Source organism: Delphinapterus leucas, chromosome 16 (assembly GCF_059928025.1).
Source record: "Delphinapterus leucas isolate spDelLeu-1000000601 "Yukka" chromosome 16, BTC_Dleu_Yukka2, whole genome shotgun sequence".
In the NCBI taxonomy this organism is placed as follows: domain Eukaryota; kingdom Metazoa; phylum Chordata; class Mammalia; order Artiodactyla; family Monodontidae; genus Delphinapterus; species Delphinapterus leucas.
Window position 1 is genome coordinate 87,141,811 of NC_143144.1, and position 19,665 is coordinate 87,161,475.

A 19,665-nucleotide genomic window follows, 5' to 3' on the forward strand; every position below is an offset into this window, starting at 1 on the left:
TGTAGTGGAAAAGTGCTTTTCATCTGTGTTTGCATCATATGTCCTTATTTTTTTTTTAATATCTTTTTCGGAGTATAATTGCTTTACAGTGTTGTGTTAGTTTCTGCTGTATCCTATGTCCTTTTAACCAAAGCAAGACAAATGGCAGAGCCCACATCAGTTGTAGGGAACTTCACAGGGAAATAAATGCGGAGAAGCAGCCATTGTTTAAATCGGAGAATCAACCATTGTTTAAATAAAGCAACAACCATTGTTTAAATAAAGCAACAACCATTATTTAAATAAGCATTTTTAAAAATTTAAATTGATGCCCCTCCATTCACCTTCTCTCGCAGCTCTATTTCCAGAGTCCTCTGTGTGTTTCTAAGAACAGCAGGAAATGAATACATCTCTGGTGAGTTGTTTTTTTTCCTCAACTTGTTTTATATTTTACTATATGAGCTTTATGAGGGTCCTTAAAGTAAAATGGAAAAGTAAAACTAAGTAAGATTCAGCTTCAGGGCAATATACATAAAAAAGATAAAGGTGGCATGTGGATATAGGCGGGTAATATGACCTTAGAGTGGTCCAAGGTGAGTGCAATGGCAAAAACACAGATACAACTGTTCTCTGATCAGAATGGACCCTTAGAAGAAAGCATGCTACATTCCCTTGAGACATGAGAACTTGCATGCACAGATGTCTGAACAGTGGCTTAATTGGTCACATAGATGATGGAGTGGACAGTGTTTCACTGCCAGTCTGGAAATAAACACTTCATGCATTCTGCAGTGGTGACACTTACCTAGTGCTGAAGCAGAACTTGCTTGATAAGGTTTTTCTGGAGTTGCTAAAAGAGTGTGGTCCCAGACAGCTTTTGGAAGGCCCTACTTGATGCATGGATAAAACGTGGAATGTCTGGAGGATTGAATTGACTGCAGGTCCTTTAAGTAACTCATCTCTCTCCGCTAGTCTATGCATGCAGGTTGTATAGCAGACTGTTCAAGGCTATATTTTCTGGCAAATGTTTCCACTGCTCTTTTGCAGCTTAACCTACTCAACATGGTCTTAATTCATTTCTTCTCAAGCTCACCAATAACCTAAATTATAGTTAGGTTCAATGAATATGTTGTAGTCTTTGCCTTACTTGAACCTTCTGCCATATTAAAGCTACTGTCCATGATCTCCTGGAAATTCTCGGCCATTAGCTTCTACTGTGGCCTCTCTGATGGTTTATTCCCGAATTCTTCTGTCTTTTTCTTCTGCTCCTGAGCGTTGCTCATCCAGGTGTTCAAACCTGGGCCCCATTCTTCACACGCTGCAGTTCTCCTTGACCTGTTTGGCTCTCTGTGATTTGACAGTCCTGTTTCTCTCCAGCTTGGACCTCTTCCCTACCTTTAGACCATAGGTTCAGCTCCTTGTTGAATGCTTTCTTGTAGCTATCCAGAAGGTATCACAAGCTCAACAAATCCAAAATGAAAACCGCATTCTTCTTTCTTCCCATACATATGATGCTACTTTCATGGAGCCAGTGAGTCAAACCACCAAAATGGGATTTCTCCTGGACCCCTCCCTCTCTCTCAGCTTTAATCTCATCTAAGGTAAAGTCCTGCTACTTCTGTTTGTGCCTTTAATTTCGTCTGATGTCTGCATTGTCGCTCACCAACGAACGCAGTAACTTTCTTTTTTACGTTGGAATTGTCATCCCTAGCAGAACTGAAGGATGTGTTTGCTGCGATCTGTTAGATTCCCCTTGAGCTGTGCTGCTGGCAGCGTGTGTGGTGACAGCCTTAGAGTCCAGTGGGAGGAAGGATTCAGGGGTTGTTCAGACTTATTTTGAACAAGGGTCAGGACAAAGTTACACAAAGTCTAAAAACAAGGGTTACAGATTTTTGTAATTTTTAACTTCCATTTATATAAATTTGTCAGTGATTCTGTCGCTTTTATTATGATATAATTGTGTATTGCTAGTTCAAAAATGACCTTTTTCCAAACCCTGTTAAAGACTATTTAATTCTTCTGCTATTTCAGTTAATCACTTAAAAATGAATAGGGAGAAGTGCATGTGTGCATTATTCATAACTATGACTGTGGAGCAGAACTCTCCTAATTGTTGGTTACTTTTTTTTATTGTGATAAAATATACATAAGCTAACGTTGGCAATTCCACCATTTTGAAGAGCACAGCTCAGTACGCGTAGTGCATTAATTTATTCACACTGTTGTGTAACCATCACCACTAAGAATATCCAGATTCATCCTCCCCAGATAAAACTTTACTCGGGGCTTCCCTGGTGGCGCAGTGGTTAGGAATCTGCCTGCCAGTGCAGGAGACACGGGTTCAATCCCTTGTCCAGGAAGATCCCACATGCCACGGAGCAACTAAGCCCATGCGCCATAACTACTGAAGCCCGCATGCTGCAACTGCTGAGGCCTGAGCACCATCTCCCGTGCTCTGCAACAGGAGAAGCCACTGCAGTGAGAAGCCCGTGCACCGCAACAGAGAGTAGCTACCACTCACCGCAACTAGGGAAAGCCCGCACGCAGCACTGAAGACCCAACGCAGCCAAAAACAAACAAACAAACAAAAACTTTACTCATTAAACCCTAACTCCCTATTCCCCCCTCCCCCAGCCCCTGGCAGCAACCACTCTAATCTCTGTGTCTATGAAGTTGATGACTCTGAGAACCTCATGTAAGTGGAATCATGCAGTGCCTGTCCTTAAGTGACTGACGTATTTCACCTAGTGTAGTGTCTTCAAGGTTTATCCATGTTGTAGCATGGTAAAATTCACTTCCTTATGAAGTCTCAATAATATTACCATTATATGTATGTCCACGTTTTACTTATCCATTAATCCATCAATGGTTTTATGGGTTACTTCGACCTTCAGGCTATAAAGGATAATGCTGTTATGACCATGTGTGTAGACATATCTTTTCTAGTTCCCACTTTTACTTTGTTTTTTATACACCCAGAAGTAAAGTTGTAGGATCACGTTGTAATTCTGTATTTAATTTTTTCAGGAATCACCATGTTGTCTTCCGTGGTGGCTGCACTATTTTACATTCCCACCAGCAGTGCACAAGGTTTCCAGTTTCTTCATATTCTTGCCAACACTTGTTCTTTCCTGTTTTGTTTTGTTTTTTAAATAATAGCCATCCTAATGGGCATAAGATGATATCTCACTGTGCTTTTGATTTGCTTTTCTCTAATGACTAGCAATGCTGAGCATGTTTTTATGTGCGTATGGGCCATTTGTTTATCCTTTTTGCACATTTTTTAAATAGACCTTTATTTTTTTATAGCAGTTTTAGGTTCCCAGCAAAATTGAGCAGAAGATACAGTGATTTCCAGTATACTCTCTGCCCCCAGGCGCTGCCTCCCCATTATCAGTATCAGGTATTCATTTGTTACAATTCATGAACCTACACAAACATATCATTATTACCCAAAGTCCTCGGTTTACATTATAATTCACTCTTGGTACTGCACTTTTTATGGGTTTGGACAAATGTGTAATGATACGTATTCACCATTATAGTCATACAGAGTGGTTTTATTGCCCTGAGAATCCTCTGCGCTCCTTCTGTTCATATCCTTCTGTAGTCCGTAGCCCTTGGCAACCACTGGTATTTTTACTGTCTGCATAGTTTTGCCTATTAGAGAATGTCATATAGTTAGAACCATGTTATGTAGGTTTTTTAGATTGGCTTCTTTCACTTGTTAACGTGCTTTTAAGTTTCCTCTGTGTCTTTTCATGGCTTGATAGCTCATTTATTTTTAGCACTGAGTAATACTGCATTTCCTGGTTGTACCACAGTTTATCCACTCATTTACGGAAGGACATTTTGGTTGCTTCCAAGTTTGGCAGTTGATGAATAAAGCTATTGCAAACATCCGTGTACTGGTTTTATGTGGACATACGTTTTCAGTTCCTTTGAATAAATACCAGAAGTGCACTTGCTGGATCATGTGTTAAAAGTGTGTGTTTAATTTTGAAGACAGTACCAAACTGTCTTCTAGAGTGGCTCTACCATTTTGCTACTTTGTTATGGCAGCCCTGTCAAATTAATACACTGCACTTCATTCCACTGCTTTTTTATTGGTTACTGTAAGGCTTACAATATGAGTCTTTATCAGAATATACTAGAGGAGCAGTGCATTACTTCACATAAAATGTAGAGACCTTTGAGTAGTAGTATTCCATTTACAACCCCTATCATTTGTACTTTTGTTTTTATACATGTGTATTTACATATTGAGTCTACATACATTATGAGTCTCCTGTATGTTATTATAATTTTTCTTAAAACAATCATATCTATTTTAAAGGAATTAAGAGAAGAAAAAAAAAATATATATATATATAATCCTTTATATTTACCCACACATTTACCATTTCCAGTGATCCTGATTCTTTCCTGTGGATTCAGGTTAACGTCTGGTATCTTTTTCTTTCATCCTGGAGAATGTCCGTTATCATTTTTAGTGCTATCTTCTGATGATGAATTAGCTTAGTTTATCTTTATCTGAAACTGTCTTTATTTCATCTTTATTTTTAGCATAGTCTCACTGGGTAGAATTACAGCTTGAAGGATGTTTCCATTCAGCATAATGAGAAGTCATCTATTATTCATGTGCAGATGTACCTGAGTGGGATCTTTTCCTTTGGCTGCTTTCGAGATCTTCTCTTTACCTTTGGATACTGGCAGTGTGACTGGTGTGCCTAGAGTAGTTTCCTTTTCTTTTTTTATAAATTAATTAATTTATTTTTGGCTGTGTTGGGTCTTTGTTGCTGCACGTGGGCTTTCTCTAGTTGCGGCGAGTGGGGGCTGCTCTTCGTTGTGCGCGGGCTTCTCATTGCAGCAGCTTCTCTTGTTGTGGAGCACGGGCTCTAGGCGCGTGGACTTCAGTAGTTGTGGCACACGGACTCAGTAGTTGTGGCGTATGGGCTTAGTTGCTCTGCAGCATGTGGGATCTTCCTGGACCAGGGCTCAAACCCATGTCCCCTGCGTTGGCAGGCGGATTCTTAACCACTGTGCCACCAGGGAAGTCCCTAGAGTAGTTTTCTTTGAATCTAAGCTGATCATGGGTCATTGAGCTGCTTCAATCTGTAAATTCGTTTCTTTCACAAAATTTGGGAAGGTTTTAGCCACTGTTTCTAAAAATACATATTATGTTCATTCTTTCTCTCTCCTTTCTGTCTGGTGCTACAATTACATATATGTTAGACTGTTTTCTAAATTGTTTCTTAGCCTCTTTTCATTTTTTTTTCAGTTTTTTCTCTCAAAAAGATAAGAAAATATCTACTGATCTATCTTTAAGTTCATTGGCTTTCTTTTGCTGTTTCCAATGCGATGTTCAGCTCATCAGAAAGTTTTTCATTTTTGTTACTGTAGTATGTAGCTCTGCAATTTCCATTTAATTGTTTTTCTAGTTTGTTTTTCTGTACTGATATTGCCCCGCCCCCCCACCAATACATTATTTTTTATCTTCCTTTAAGTACTTGAATGTATTTATGGATGGGTTAACTATGTTTCTGCTACGTGCAGCACCTGGGATACCTTGGGATTAGTTTCTAGTGATTGTTTATGGTCGTTTTTTGTTTTTCTTCTTGAATATGAGTCACATTTTCCTCTTACTTTACATGTGTTGAGATTCTGAATTATGTACTAAACATTGTAAATCATATGTTGCAAGAGTTTTTGGATCCTGTTATATTTCTCTGAAGAGTGATTTTGTTCTACAAGGCAGTTAACTTGGCTGGATTCAAATTCTAAACTTCATTTCTTATAGTGACCAGCAGCTGACTCTTCATTCGTTTCCTTCAGCTTTGAGAGGCTGCTTTCTTGTTGGGCCCTCTGAGGTCTTCCACATATGTGTAGTTTAGCAGTCAGCCAACAACTGTGGTTGGTTTTGTGTGGAAATGTGGTACATTATGTTCTTTTGCTGCTTCTCTCCGAGGGCTACCCCCCAACCCCCACTGAGTTTTCCAGTTTTGTTGGCAGCCCTGAACTATGCCCTCTGACACCTAAGCCAGTAAAGCTTCAGCTTTCAGTTTCTTGATCTATTTGCAGATTGAAGATTGCCCTCTGGTAAAATGCCATAAACTTGCAAAGTAGTTTGTCCTTTAATGGATTATTCAAATCTAGTTTCTGCCTACTGTTCGTTGTTCTCCAGTGCCTTTAGGCGATTGTGTTATAAATTTTGTCCAGCTTTTATAATAGTTTCCTGCACATTGTTAGTCTGGTCAAGCTACTTTGCCATTAACGTACAAGCCATGCTACATTTATGATGTTTATATTTTTAAATCTGTCTTCACTAGTTTATCTGGCCTGTCTTTATCACAGGGTCATTTTCTCTCCACTGGACTATTGGTCAGCTCTCTGAAGTCTCCCAATCTTATTACTACCCCAACTCAGTTCTTTCTTCCATGGGAATAATTCATCCAAGACAAGGGGCAGTAAATTATGGCATACAGGTCAGATGTGGCTACTACCTATTTTTGTGTGACCTGTGAGCTCGTTTTTTGGCTTATTACACCTTTTTTAAGCACTTACTGTAAGGTTTGTGCTATTCATCTTTAATTTATCATAGTCTACTTTAAAATAAGATACCATTTATATAAGAACCTTAAAACAGTATACTTCAAAAGTTTTCTCCTCCCAGCTTCTGTGATATCGTTGGCATACCTTTTACTCCCACATGCATTCTTTTGTTTTGGCTGCGCTGGGTCTTCATTGCTGCGCACCGGCTTTCTCTAGTTGCAGTGAGCGGGGTCTACCCTTCATTGTGGTGCACAGGCTTCTCAGAACAGTGGCTTCTCTTGTTGCAGAGCCTGGGCTCTAGGTGCGCGGGCTTCAGTAGTTGCAGCACATGGGCTCAGTAGTTGCAGCACACAGGCCCTAGGGCATGCAGTCTTCAGTAGTTGTGGTCTGTGAGCTCAGTAGTTGTGGCTTGCGGGCTCTAGAGCACAGGCTCAGTAGTTGTGGTGCATGGGCTTAGTTGTTCCATGGCATGTGGGATCTTCCCGGACCAGGGATCGAACCTGTGTCCCCTGACTGGCAGGCAGATTTTTAAGTACTGCGCCACTAGGGAAGTCCCCCACATGCATTCTTATTTTGCTTCATATGGTCAATTACCTTTAAAGGAGTTTGAACATAAAAATAATATAATATTATATCATAATATATTATACAATATATATTACATAATACAATATATATTATATATTTATTAATATATTTACCATTTCGAGTGCTCTTTATTCCTTTATATATACCCAGATTTCTATCTGATACATTTTTCTTCAGATTTTAGGCAATTTGATTATCGTGGTCCTTGTTCTAGTTAGTTACCTGATGTTTCTTGCTTGTCCAAAGTCTGGTCCCCAGAGCTCCCTCATGCCCTTTACCATCCCCATGATCACCCTCAGGTTCAGTAATTCACTAGCAGGACTCAACAGAACTCAGAAAAGCCGTTGTGGGCTTCCCTGGTGGCGCAGTGGTTAAGAGTCCACCTGCCGATGCGGGGGACATGGGTTCGAGTCCTGGCCCGGGAAGATCCCACATGCCGCCGAGCAACTAAGCCCATGCTCCACAACTACTGAGCCTGCGCTCTAGAGCCCACGAGCCACAACTACTGAAGCCTGTGCTCCGCAACAAGAGAAGCCACTGCAATGAGAAGCCCGTGCACCGCAACAAAGAGTAGCCCCCGCTCTCAGCAACTAGAGAAAACCCCCGTGCAGCAGCGAAGACCCAGTGCAGCCAAAAATTAAATAAATGAGTAAATAAATTTAAAAAAAGAGCTGTTGTACTCATGTTTATGGTTTTGTACAGTGAAAGGATGCAGATTAAAATCAGTTAAGGGATCAGGCACATAAAGCAGGGTCCAGGAGTCTTCATGTGCAAGGTTCCAAAAACCTGCCAGTGGAGCCACGTGGACGGTGCCTTTTTCTCGCAGCAACAGGGTTTGACAGTGTGCGTGGAATGTGGAGAAACAGGGAAGCTTACTTGAGCCTTGATATCCAGCTTCCATTGGGGCTCTGTCATGTAGACCTGGTTGACCATCTGTGTGGCTGACCTTAATCTCTAGTCCCTCCATAGACTGAGCTCATAAAATGTGCTGATAACAAGGCCTCCCACCATTAATCACATTTTTAGCATAGGATATCTGTGTGACCCAAAGCTATCAGGTCAAACAAAGATATTTGTATCAGTCAAGACACTTCAGGACTTATATGTAAAACCTGAAACCATAAAACTCCTAACAGAAAAAAGCTTCTACATTAGACTTGGCAATATTTTTTTGGATATGGCACCAGATGCACAAGAAACAAAAGCAAAAATAACAAGTAGGACTACATCATACTAAAAAGCTTTTGTACAGCAAAGAAAACACTCAACCAAATGAGAAGGGAACCCGTGAGATGAGAAAAATTTGCAAGTCATATATGATAAGAGGTTAATATCCAAAATGTAAGGCATTCATTACAACTCATAGGAAAAAATAACCAAGTCAAGAATGGGCAAAGGACCTGAATAAACATTTTTCCAAAGAAAACATACAGATGTCCAACATGTACATGAAAAGGTGCTCAATGTCAGTAATCATTGGGAAAATGCAAATCAAAACCACAATGAGATATCACCTCACCCCTGTTTAATGCTAGTATCCAAAAGACAAGAGATCACAAGTGTTGGTGAGGATGTAGTTAAAAGGAAACCTTTTACGCTAGGGTGGGAATTTATACAGCCATTTTAGAAGACAATATGAGGTTTTCTCAAAACTTAAAAATAGGGACTTCCTTAGTGGTCCAGTGGCTCATACTCCGTGCTCTCAATGCAGGGGGCCCAGGTTCAATCCCTGGTCAGGGAGCTAGATCCCACATGCCACAACTAAAGATCCCGCATGCCACAGTGAAGATCCTGCACACGGCAACAAAGATCCCGCGTGCTGCAACTAAGACCCAGCGCAGCCAAATAGATGATAGATAAATAGATAGATAGGAAGAAAGAAACAATAAGAAACCTTAAAAATAGAACTGTGTGATCCAGGAAATCTGCTTCTGGGAATATTTCTGATGGAAATGAAATCAGTATCTCAAAGAAGTATCTTAACACCCGTGTTTCTTGCAGTGTTACAACAGCCAAGATACAGAAATAACCTAAGTGTCAGTCATCAGATGAATGGATAAAGCAAATGTGGTATATATATCTAGGGGAATGTTATTTATCCATTAAAAAGAAAGATTCTGCCATTTGCAGCAACATAGATCAACCTGAGGGCATTATGCTAAGTGAAATAAGCCAAACAGTGAAAGGCTACTTTACGGTATCACTTAACTGTGGAAGGAAAAATTTAAAAAGTTGAGTTCATGAAAACATTAGAACATTAGGTGGTTGTCGGGATGGGGGAAATGGTAAAGGTTGGTGAAAGGGTACAAACTTCTAATTATAAGATGAATAAATTATGAGGAACTAATGTACAATATGGTGACTATAAGACCATAGTTTATAATTTATTGTTTAGTTGCAATTTGCCATGAGAATTGATCTTAAGTGTTCTCACACATACACACAAAGAGGGTAACGGTGAGGTGATGGGTGTGTTAAGTAACTTGATTGTAGTAATCAGGTCATAATGCATACATTTATCAAATCGGCAGGTTATACACTTTAAATATATATAATTTTATTTGTCAATTATACTTCAATAAAAGTGGAATAATGTAAGATTAGGTATAAAATTAAAAACTAATAAAAAAATAAATATGCCTTCCTCAGTGGCTGGGCTGCTTTTTTTGATATGCCTCTTGTCGATAGTCTCAAGCAGCCTCTTTAAATCTTAAACTGTCAGTACTTTTTAGTTCAGTTTGGTTGGTTTTTGACAGTACAACCCTAAAAAATATAGTTGGGTTTATATCTTTGATTTCAGCCAGTTTGAGCTTTTTGAGACATACCTTTCTTTGTTTTTGGTATTCATGTATCTATATATTTTTTAGACTGTAAGCTTTTGTTTTTTTCTTAAGTATTTCATCCTTAGTCTTTGCCATTTTGTGCAGCAGAAGGGATTTATTGTGGGCCAGCTCAAGCCATTCTTAAGTTTTAACAGTGACTGTCATAGTTATATTCTTCATTTGTTACTTGTCATACAGTTCAGTATAATTACTTTTGATTCCTAAAGTATTTCTCATTGTATTTTTTTCTGTAAGAACTGAAAGAGGCAACTTTTTCTGCCTTAACACAATAAAAGGTAAAGAAATGTTTTGAGAGTTTTCCTACTCCACAAGACCCCAAATTTCTAGCTTCTGCTTATTTTCTTTCATCCCTCCTTGCAATCTGTTTTTTCTTTCCTCCCCTTAGCTCATCATTTTCCTATATTGCTTTGTCAGAAGCGGTGACTAGTAGTTGAGATTTACTACTCACATTTTGATTTCCTGCCTCTTTTTCTAAGATTTTAAGTCCATGAGGTAAACATTATTTGATTTAAGAAGTACGACTCATGTGGCTTAAGTAACAGTAAGTATATAACTACCAGTTATCTCAAGTAACACCATGGTCCATTGTAACACCATCCTCACAGTTTCTTTGCACTACTTGTTGCCATTGTTGGTGTTTGTTTCTGTTTGGTTTGGTGCCAGTTCAGTTACCAGTTCGGTCAGGAAGAAAGGTTTCTTTCTCAGTGCTATTACCTGTCCTTCATGGGTCAGCTTTAGTTTTGCTCCTTTCAGCATCATGCAGCATCCCAGACAGAGGAGTATTTCTTTCTGTCATATTGCTGAGGATGAACATGGTAAAGGGGAAATACGGTGATCATTGTGTGACTCTTAAATAGGTTCTGTTTAGGAGTAATGCTTCCATTCACATGTCAGTGGTCAAAGCAAGACAGGTGGGGAATTACAAACCTGTTTATATGTGAGTTCCAGCGCAAGGGGATATATACATCCTTTTACAGAGAAAGGCACTGCAAGGAGTGCTATGAACTGAATTATATTCCCCCCAAATATATATGCTGTAGCCTTAACTCCCAATGCATTTAATCAAGTTTAAATGAGGTCGTAGGGTGGGGCCGTTACTCCAATAGAATTAGTGGCCCTATAAGAAAAGGAAGAGAGAGATCTTTTCCTTCCTTCTCCCTCCCTCCCTGCCATATATGGACTCAGCAGAAACACAGCCATCTGCAAGCTAGGAATGGAGCTCTTACCAGGAAATGAATTGGCTGGCACCTTGATCTTAGACTTCCCTGCCTCTAGAATTGTAAGAAAAGAGTTTTCTGTTGTTTAAGCCACCCAGTCTATGGCACTGAATTTAGCTGGACAGAAATATAACCTACCACATGTTTATTCTTAATTTTCCACAGAACTTTTAAATCAGCTTGCCATGATGTGTGCTACTCATTCACATCCGTGAACATGGTGTGTCTTTTCATTTGTTTAGTTCTTTTTGTATCCTTCAGGGTTTTTTCCCCGCCTCATAAATTTTGTACATTATTTTGTTAAATGTATTGCTAGGTGTTTTGTCTTCTTGTTATTGTGGTTGTGTGAGTATCATGTATATGAAGGTCTATATAAAAGCCTTATATTAGTTATATAAGCTACTAACTTATTAAATCTTCCTATGTGGAGTACTTGGATGTCATGTGATTCTCTTCAGTTTTCCAAGTATGAATTATATGGAAACCATCATCATTTTCAGTGCTGTTTTTCTCTCTTTAATTGTGTTGACTGACACTACTAGTACAGTGTTAATAACTATGGTGATGAACTGCATGTTTCCCCATAAGTGTGATGCTGGCTTCCACTTGTGGCTAAGACATACACGTTTATCATGTTAAGGAAAAATCCCGTGAATCGTCTTTTAAGTTTTTTTTATTACAAATGAGAGGGTATTTTTATAGATGTCTACTTAGCATCTAGAATTTTCTCCACTGAACTACAAATATGATGAGTTGTATTAATAGATTTCTTAATATTGAGGCTTTCTCTATTCCTAGAATAATTAAAAATTTCTTCTCCATTGTCATGGTCTGTTTTTCTTTCTCTGTCAGTAAATATCAGTGTTTCCTAAAACACCATACTTGTTCATTTTCTCCTTTCAATCTCTTATGTTCTCTTTGAGCAATTTTATTCACTCTGCCGGCTTCAGCTACCACTAAAATATTGCTGTTTCCTAAATCCTTTTCTTCATCTTGTATCTCTCTCCTGAGCTCAAGAGCATATATCCATTTGCCAGTTGCACATCTTCACATATTTGACCACAGAAATTTCAAACTTCAAACATGCTGTGTCCAAGATCTGTGTCCGTTCTGCAAATCCTATTCTTTGTCCTTATCCCAATATCAGTTTATAGCGCTAGTATCTACCAGCTTGTTGTGCAGACAGCCTGGTAGTAAAACTTTCCCTTCACCTTCTCAGAGCAAATGAGTACCAAATTCTTTTTCTTTTTTTCTGTTTTGGAATTAGTCCCCTGTTCTGTATTCATCTTCCTCTGTTACCTCTGTTACCTAGTATAGTTGGTCATTTCTCCCTCTGGTTTTTTCTCCTCTGATTCTCCCTTAAGCCCTTCTCCATTCTCCTGCTGGATGATGACTGTTAAAGGGCACATCTGGTTATGTAGCTTACCTCTCGTTAGCAGCCCCTCATTATTCACTCCCTGTTGTTTAGGAAGTGGGTCATGTTCACTCTTGGGTAGACATAAGCAATTCCTTAGGTAATAAGAAGAAAATTCTACGATGCATGTGTACATACTTTTAAAAAAAAATGGTGAGCACGTAAGGTTTTTTATTGATGGAGTTAGGTCATATATTTAAATGCAGGGTAACTTTATAATCAGTTCCTTGAATACCTTTACTGTCTTTATCTCTTATCTCAGCCCAGGAGCACCCACCTGGATGTGGTGCTGCTTGTACTTCTATTAAAGTGGCATCTGTTCTTTATGCCTCTCAACTTGACTTCAGCTCTTGCCTCATATTCATGAGAACATGTGGTTCACACTGAACAGCTGACATGTTTAGCTCTTCAGTGAAGTGCAACCTGACAGTACAAAGTACAACTATTCTTTTTCTCCCTTGATACCCCAGGCTACCTTAAATATGTGTGTAACCTGGTTCATCTAACACATTATTCCAGGTAAGTGTTTGTACTTATGTCTCCATACCAGCTCATATGTTCCTTGTATCTTTGGCAATGAGGACCATTCCAGATTTATAAGGGAAACTATGATGGTACTTTGAAGAACTACTAAATTAACACAGACGTAGGGTATTTCTATGATGATTTCTCTTTATCCCACAATATAGAGTACAAAGCATGGTATGGTATATCCTGTGTAAGATAAAACACACACATAAGAATGAATTCCTAGACTTCCTGTTCTTTTGACCCAGGCTGATGCCTTGAATTGAGGAAAAATGTACCATTACAGGGGTTGGTGTCATTTGAGGATGTGGCTGTGAACTTCACCTGGGAGGAGTGACAGGACCTGGATGATGCTCAGAGGACCCTATACAGGGATGTCATGCTGGAGAACTACAGTAGCCTGGTGTCACTGGGTGAGCAAAACTCCACTAGTAACTGCCAAGTGCAAGCACGTTTTTCTTCATTGGTAAATGTACAGTTGTTTGTGAAATGAAATGCTACTTAGGTTTAAGATTCTGGGCCAGGAAGAACGTGTGTTCACCCCCCCAGTCAGAGGTTCAGATTGACCCTTCATTGCACTACTCTTGAGGCTGTGCTGTTGGCATTTTTCAAGAGCCCATGAAACATAAACAGTTTGGCAAAAGTCCTACAGTATTTCTCATCAACAGGGCATTGCATTACCAGGCCTGAGGTGATCATCAAGTTGGAGCAAGGAGCAGCACCATGGACTGTAAAAGAAAAACCCCAGACCAGGGTTTCCCGGGCCAGTCAGTGCACACTGAGCAGGGAGGTTGGGAAGACGAGTGCACAGCAGATGTTGGCCGTGCTGAGCTCTTTTTCACCAGTTGTTTTCTCCAAGTTCATACCTTGGGACAGACTTCAGTCTGCATGTATCAGACTCATGCATTATTCAGTCTCCAGATATGGCTCTCACATGTAAACCTCCCCCTTTTTGTTAATTGCTGACTATTTTCTTAGACTTACCAAAAACCGGTGCCCACCTGCCTCCTCTTGGAATTTTTTCTTGGTTAGTCACTGTCCCTAGATTCTCAGTAGGCCGCCTTTTTTGGTTTTTTAAAAATATTTATTTATTTTTTGGCTGCGTCGCATCTTAGTTGCAGCACGTGGGATCTTCAATTTGTTGTGGTGCCCGGGCTTCTCTCTAGGTGAGGCGCACAGGCTTAGTTGCCCCACAGCATGTGGGATCTTAGTTCCCTGACCAGGAATTGAACTGGCGTCCCCTGCATTGCAAGAAGGATTCTTAAACCACTGGACCACCAGGGAAGTCCCAATAGGCCTCCTTTTTGTTCATTCTCAGAGACTGTTTTCTTTTGGGCATTTAGTCGTACATTCATTTATTCTTTTAACATGTTAATTGGGAAGTTTTACACACTGGTAAATTTTGTAAATGTGTGGATAACAGCAGTAATCAAAGAAATGTCCTTTTTAAAATTAATTTATTTTTATTTCTGGTTGCATTGGGTCTTTGTTGCTGCACATGGGCTTTCTCTAGTTGTGGTGAGCGGGGGCTACTTTTCGTTGCGGTGCACAGGCTTCTCATTGCTATGGCTTCTCTTGTTGCGGAGCACAGGCTCTAGGTGCACAGGCTTCAGTAGTTGTGGCTCACGGGCTCTAGAGTGCAGGCTCAGTAGCTGTGGCACATGGGCTTACTTGCTCTGCGGCATGTGGGATCTCCCTGGACCAGGGATCGAACCCGTGTCTGCTGCATTGGCAGGTGGATTCTTAACCACTGTGCCACCAGGGAAGTCCCGAAATGTCCTTTTTATATAGAGCTTATATTTTGTTGAAAGAGAAAAATGAAACAAATGTACATGTTTAGTAGTGAAATCAGAGCCACAAAAGTGTTAAACAAGGATGAGAGAGAGGATAATAAGAGTATGGTGTTTCCAGAAGGGTGTTAAGAAGGCACATTTAGGGGAGATTAAGTGTTTGTGTTGGTAGAGCTTACGTTTGAGATGACTGTATTCCATTTTGACATGGAACATATGCATGCATGTAAAATCTGGAGTAGAAGATGGACATCACTGCTGGAGATGCAAATTAGGAAATCATTAACTCAAGACTGGTAGGAGTAGAGGAGGTGGCCTATGCACCTATTAAGACCATGAGAGAAGTGGTCCAGGTACAGGTCTCATGAATCACTACATCAGAAACCATGAGGCTGAGAAGGACCCAGAAAACTGTTCACCGTGGAAAGCGGTGGCCTGTGACACGGGAGGATAAACTAGAGACTATGGGTCCAAGGCCAGTGAAACCAAGAATTTCATACTTTGGGAGTGGAGTTTGAAATTAAGATTTTTTTTACTTTCTCTTGTGAAGATCATTGTTTTTTTTTTTTTTAAAAAAAAGAATGAGAAGTATACATGGGACGCCAGTTTCAATACAACTAAGGGACAGCTGAAACTGTAAAGTACAGTAAAGTTAATATCTTCAGAAGCAGTGAATTATCAAGTAGAGTCACTCGCACCATGAAGTGAGGTGAAAATGCCTTGGCTGTTGGTCTCAGAAGCACCCAGAGAAAGCTTTTCGAAGATGGTGGGCACATGCTGGGTTGCAGAACCTAAATCCTTCAGACCAGCAGGGAGGAGTTTCACAAAGTGATGAATTAGAGTTTCGTGAACTTGTTAGGGTTCTGAGAAGCCAAGGGTATAGTGTTAAGTTAGGAATTTGCAGAAAGCTCCCTTGTCTAGCATGGAAAAAAAAATTAAGCCTTTGAAAAACCCACAGGTGCCTATAGGTGTTCCCCAGGGAGAAGTAAAAACTAAACAAACATAGGTGTAAAGTTCTTCTCTCTAAGCAGTATTCTTGTTTAGGTGACAGACAAGTGGCCCTCTCCCATATCCTGTAAGTAACTTATCCAGGAAAATCATGCCATCTTCAAAGCTGAGCTATCAGAAAAGGGCTAGCACAAGTTACCCACAATTATAAGAAGAAAGGTAGAGATAATGAATGGAAAACCAATGGTAGATGAAAAGCTGTCAGCTGAAATCTACATTTAGACAGTAAGTAAATATTTTGACCTAATACTTCCTCATTGAAAAGAATTTAAAAGAAAAGAAAAAAACTTAAGCAAAACCAAACAAAAACAAAAAACCCAATGATTTGACATTAGAAAACCTATCAATGAAGGTTCTTACATTAATTCATTAGGGAGAAAAATCACATAAAATCAGTACCCATTATTGATTTTTAAAAATATTTATTTATTTATTTTTGGCTGCGTCGGGTCTTTGTTGCTGAGCGCGGGCTTTCTCTAGTTGTGGCGAGCGGGGGCTACTCTTCGTTGTGGTGCGTGGGCTTCTCACTGTGGTGGCTTCTCTTTGTCGTAGAGCACGGGCTCTAGGCATGTGAGCTTCGTAGCTGTGGCACGCAGGCTCTAGAACACAGGCTCAGTAGTTGGGGTGCACAGCATGTAGGATCTTAGTTGCTCTGCGGCACGTGGGATCTTCCAGGACCAGGCCTTGAACCTGTATCCCCTGCATTGGCAGGCTGATTCTTAACCATTGTGCCACCAGAGAAGTCCCCCGTTATTGATTTTTTAAAGAATCATATCCTGCTAGGATGAAAAGAAACTTCTTTACCTTTACAAACCATTCCATAGGAAATACTTATATGTGATTCAAAGGTATGACCTGTAATTATGTTTATCTCCTTTTAGATGTCCAGATTGTGGATGACATGATTGAGACCAGCCAGGAAAATCACGGTAGACGTTTGTGGCAAGTTGTAATCACCAGCAATGAAACGTCAACTAAGGGGACAGCTGACTTAGGAAAAACATTTAATTTGAGCCCAATTCATATTTCAAAACTGATTATAAATGATGGTAACTATTCAGAAATGAAGCCAGAAATGTTGAATATGTGTAAGAACACGTTTCTTCCTAGTGAGCCTGATGAGATGCATGCTGGAGAGAAACCGGAGGATAGTAATAGAACTGGGAAATCCCTCAGATATGCTGAGTACCCTAGGCATAAGAAGAAGAATCAAACTCTGCAGCAACCTTTTGAATGTAACAGACAAGGGAGAGACTTCATCAAGGAAGCAATATTCTGTACACATAGGATGGTTCGTATGGGTGAGATGGCTTACAAATATAAGAAATATTGGAAGGCCTGTGGTAAGTCAGCTCTCATTGCCCAAGAGAGAACTCACATAGGGGAGAATCACTATAGATGTAACAAATGGGGGAATACCTTTTGTAAGAAACCAACACAGTTGAATCTTCACAGAGCTGATCTCTAGGAGCAACAGCATAAATGTAATCAAACTGGGAATAATTTCTGCCAGAAATTACATCCCACTCAGCTTCAGAGAATTCAGTTAGAGAAAATGTTTGAATGTGATGTATGTGGTAAAACGTTCTATAAAAAGTCTAATCTCACTAAACATCAGAAAGTACACACTGGAGAGAAACCCTGTGCACGTGTTGAACGTGAGAAATCCTTCTGCCATAAATCAGGCCATACTGTTCATCAGAGAATCCACACTGGGGGAAAGCCCTATGAATGTAATGAATTTGGGAAATCATTCTGCCAGAATTCAGCCCTCACTGTTCATCAAAGGATTCACAATAGGGAGAGACCTCATGAATGCAATGATTGTGGTAAAACCTTCCATAAGAAGTCAGTACTCACTGCACATCAGAGAACTCACACAGGAGAGAGACCTTATGCATGTAAAGAATGTGGGAAATCCTTTGGACACCGGCCAGCCCTCACTGTACATCAGAGAACTCACACAAGAGATAAACCTTATAAATGTAATGAATGTGGGAAATCCTTCTGTGTGAAGCCAAAACTCACTGTACATCTGAGACTTCACACAGGTGAGAAACCCTATGAATGTAAAGAATGTGGTAAAACTTTCTACCAGAAGTCACAACTCACTGTACACCAGAGAACTCACACAGGTGAGAAACCTTATAAATGTGACGAATGTCAGAAAACCTTTTGTGAAAAGTCAACCCTCAATAGACATCAGAGAACACACACAGGAGAGAAGCCCTATGGATGTAAAGAATGTAGGAAAACTTTCTTCCAGAAGTCAGCCCTCACTGTACATCAAAGAACTCACACAGGAGAGAAGCCCTATGAATGTAATGAATGTGGAAAAACCTTTTGCCAGAAATCACACCTCAGCAAACATCAGAGGACTCACACAGAGGAGAAATCATGTATGGCAGAGACTGGCTGTCTGTACACCCAAACTCACTTTCTTTTTCTTTGGGGCACACAGTTAGCCTGCATTTCTCAGCCTTCCTTTACTGTGGGTGGGACCATATAGCTGAGCTGTGGCCAGGAGAATTTGAACACAAGCAATAAACATTAATTCCAGGCCAGGTCAGAAGAAAAAAACCAAAAACATTCCATGCATTCCTGCTGACTTTTTATGCCCTGTGATTCTGAAGTGCAAATCTGCTCCCCACACCCCCACCCCAGTTTGCCTTGGGAGCCACTGGGTGGAGATGGCAACCATGACTTAAGACAGAAAAAATTGATTATGATTATGGAGAGCAGAAATTTTCCCAACTCTACCAAGAAAAATGTTCATTTGTGCTTTATCTGAGTGAGAAATAAATATTCACTGTTGGGCCCTCCCATGTGTAATCTATTTACAACACTACCAGTCCATTGTGGCCAGTTCATTTTATGAATTTGAGACAGACTTCTGTGAGAAGTTACCAGTCCTTGTGTAGAAAATTCACACAAATTGTGTAGAAAATTCAACACAATTCCTTGTGGTGTCATCTTTCATCCCCAGTCAATTGATGGAAAAATCAAGTCATATGAAGAGACAAAGAATGCAAGAAATGTAGGAATGCCTTTATCAGGCAGAGACAGCTCATTGAACACTGAGAATAAAGTAAAGCCTTATAAATATCTTTAATGTGTCAGAGTTTTCAATAAAACAACTTTATGTACATCAGAGAATTTCTAATGAAAAGAAAACTATCAGCTTAGGTAATGTGAATGAAATTTTTCAGATAGAAATATTAATGTATTGAAAAATTTAAGACTGTAGACCAGTCATTCTCTAATGGGGATGATTTTGCCTCCAAAGGAACATTTGGCAGAGCTACTCCTGGTACCAGCGCAGTGCCACTTCTGCCTTTTCATATTCAGAGAAGTTGCAAGGCCCATGAAAGTTCTGAGGAGTGGAGAAATAGACTCTCCGTCTTTGATGGAAATGTTGCAAGAGCACATTGCAGAAGAGTGCGCAGGATGGGACATGTTAATGCGACCATCTTTGGAAAATATAGTATGATACTGTCCACTGTATGGCCACAGAGTTCACATAGCTTCCACATACAAAAAATACTCATACTCTACTAAGTCTCCCCCAAATCTCATTTTATAAAGCTGTTGGCACAGAAATCTAGGATCTTGTCATCTGTATCAGGTCTAGGTACACATAGGCTCTTTGGGCACAGTTCCATGTTCGTGGTTGCTCTGAATCTGAAGATGTGTGACCTGAAGTGACCAGTCACCTGCCCTGCAAACACTCAACAGGCAATGGTAAC

At 40.0% G+C, this 19,665-nt stretch overlaps 2 protein-coding genes across 2 annotated transcripts; both read left to right on the plus strand.

Annotated features, from left to right (window-relative positions):
* The first annotated feature begins 2,583 nt into the window (after positions 1 to 2,583).
* LOC149747355 (zinc finger protein OBI1-like) lies at positions 2,584 to 16,788 on the plus strand. Its single transcript, XM_089898406.1, is given in 5 exon segments — positions 2,584 to 2,674; positions 3,007 to 3,069; positions 3,289 to 3,382; positions 13,408 to 13,534; positions 13,790 to 16,788. Coding segments are annotated over 5 exon segments (558 nt in total). The 5' UTR covers positions 2,584 to 2,672; the 3' UTR covers positions 14,062 to 16,788.
* Positions 13,429 to 19,051, plus strand: LOC111172150 (uncharacterized). Its single transcript, XM_022568350.3, has 2 exons — positions 13,429 to 13,534; positions 16,801 to 19,051. Exon 2 carries the CDS (start codon positions 17,475 to 17,477, stop codon positions 18,426 to 18,428), a length of 954 nt encoding a protein of 317 aa, XP_022424058.1. The 5' UTR covers positions 13,429 to 13,534; positions 16,801 to 17,474; the 3' UTR covers positions 18,429 to 19,051.
* Positions 19,052 to 19,665: the final 614 nt, after the last annotated feature.

Coding starts and splice junctions, on each gene's coding strand:
- LOC111172150 (XM_022568350.3), top strand. CDS start 17,475: ATGTTTGAATGTGATGTATGTGGTAAAACGTTCTATAAAAAGTCTAAT.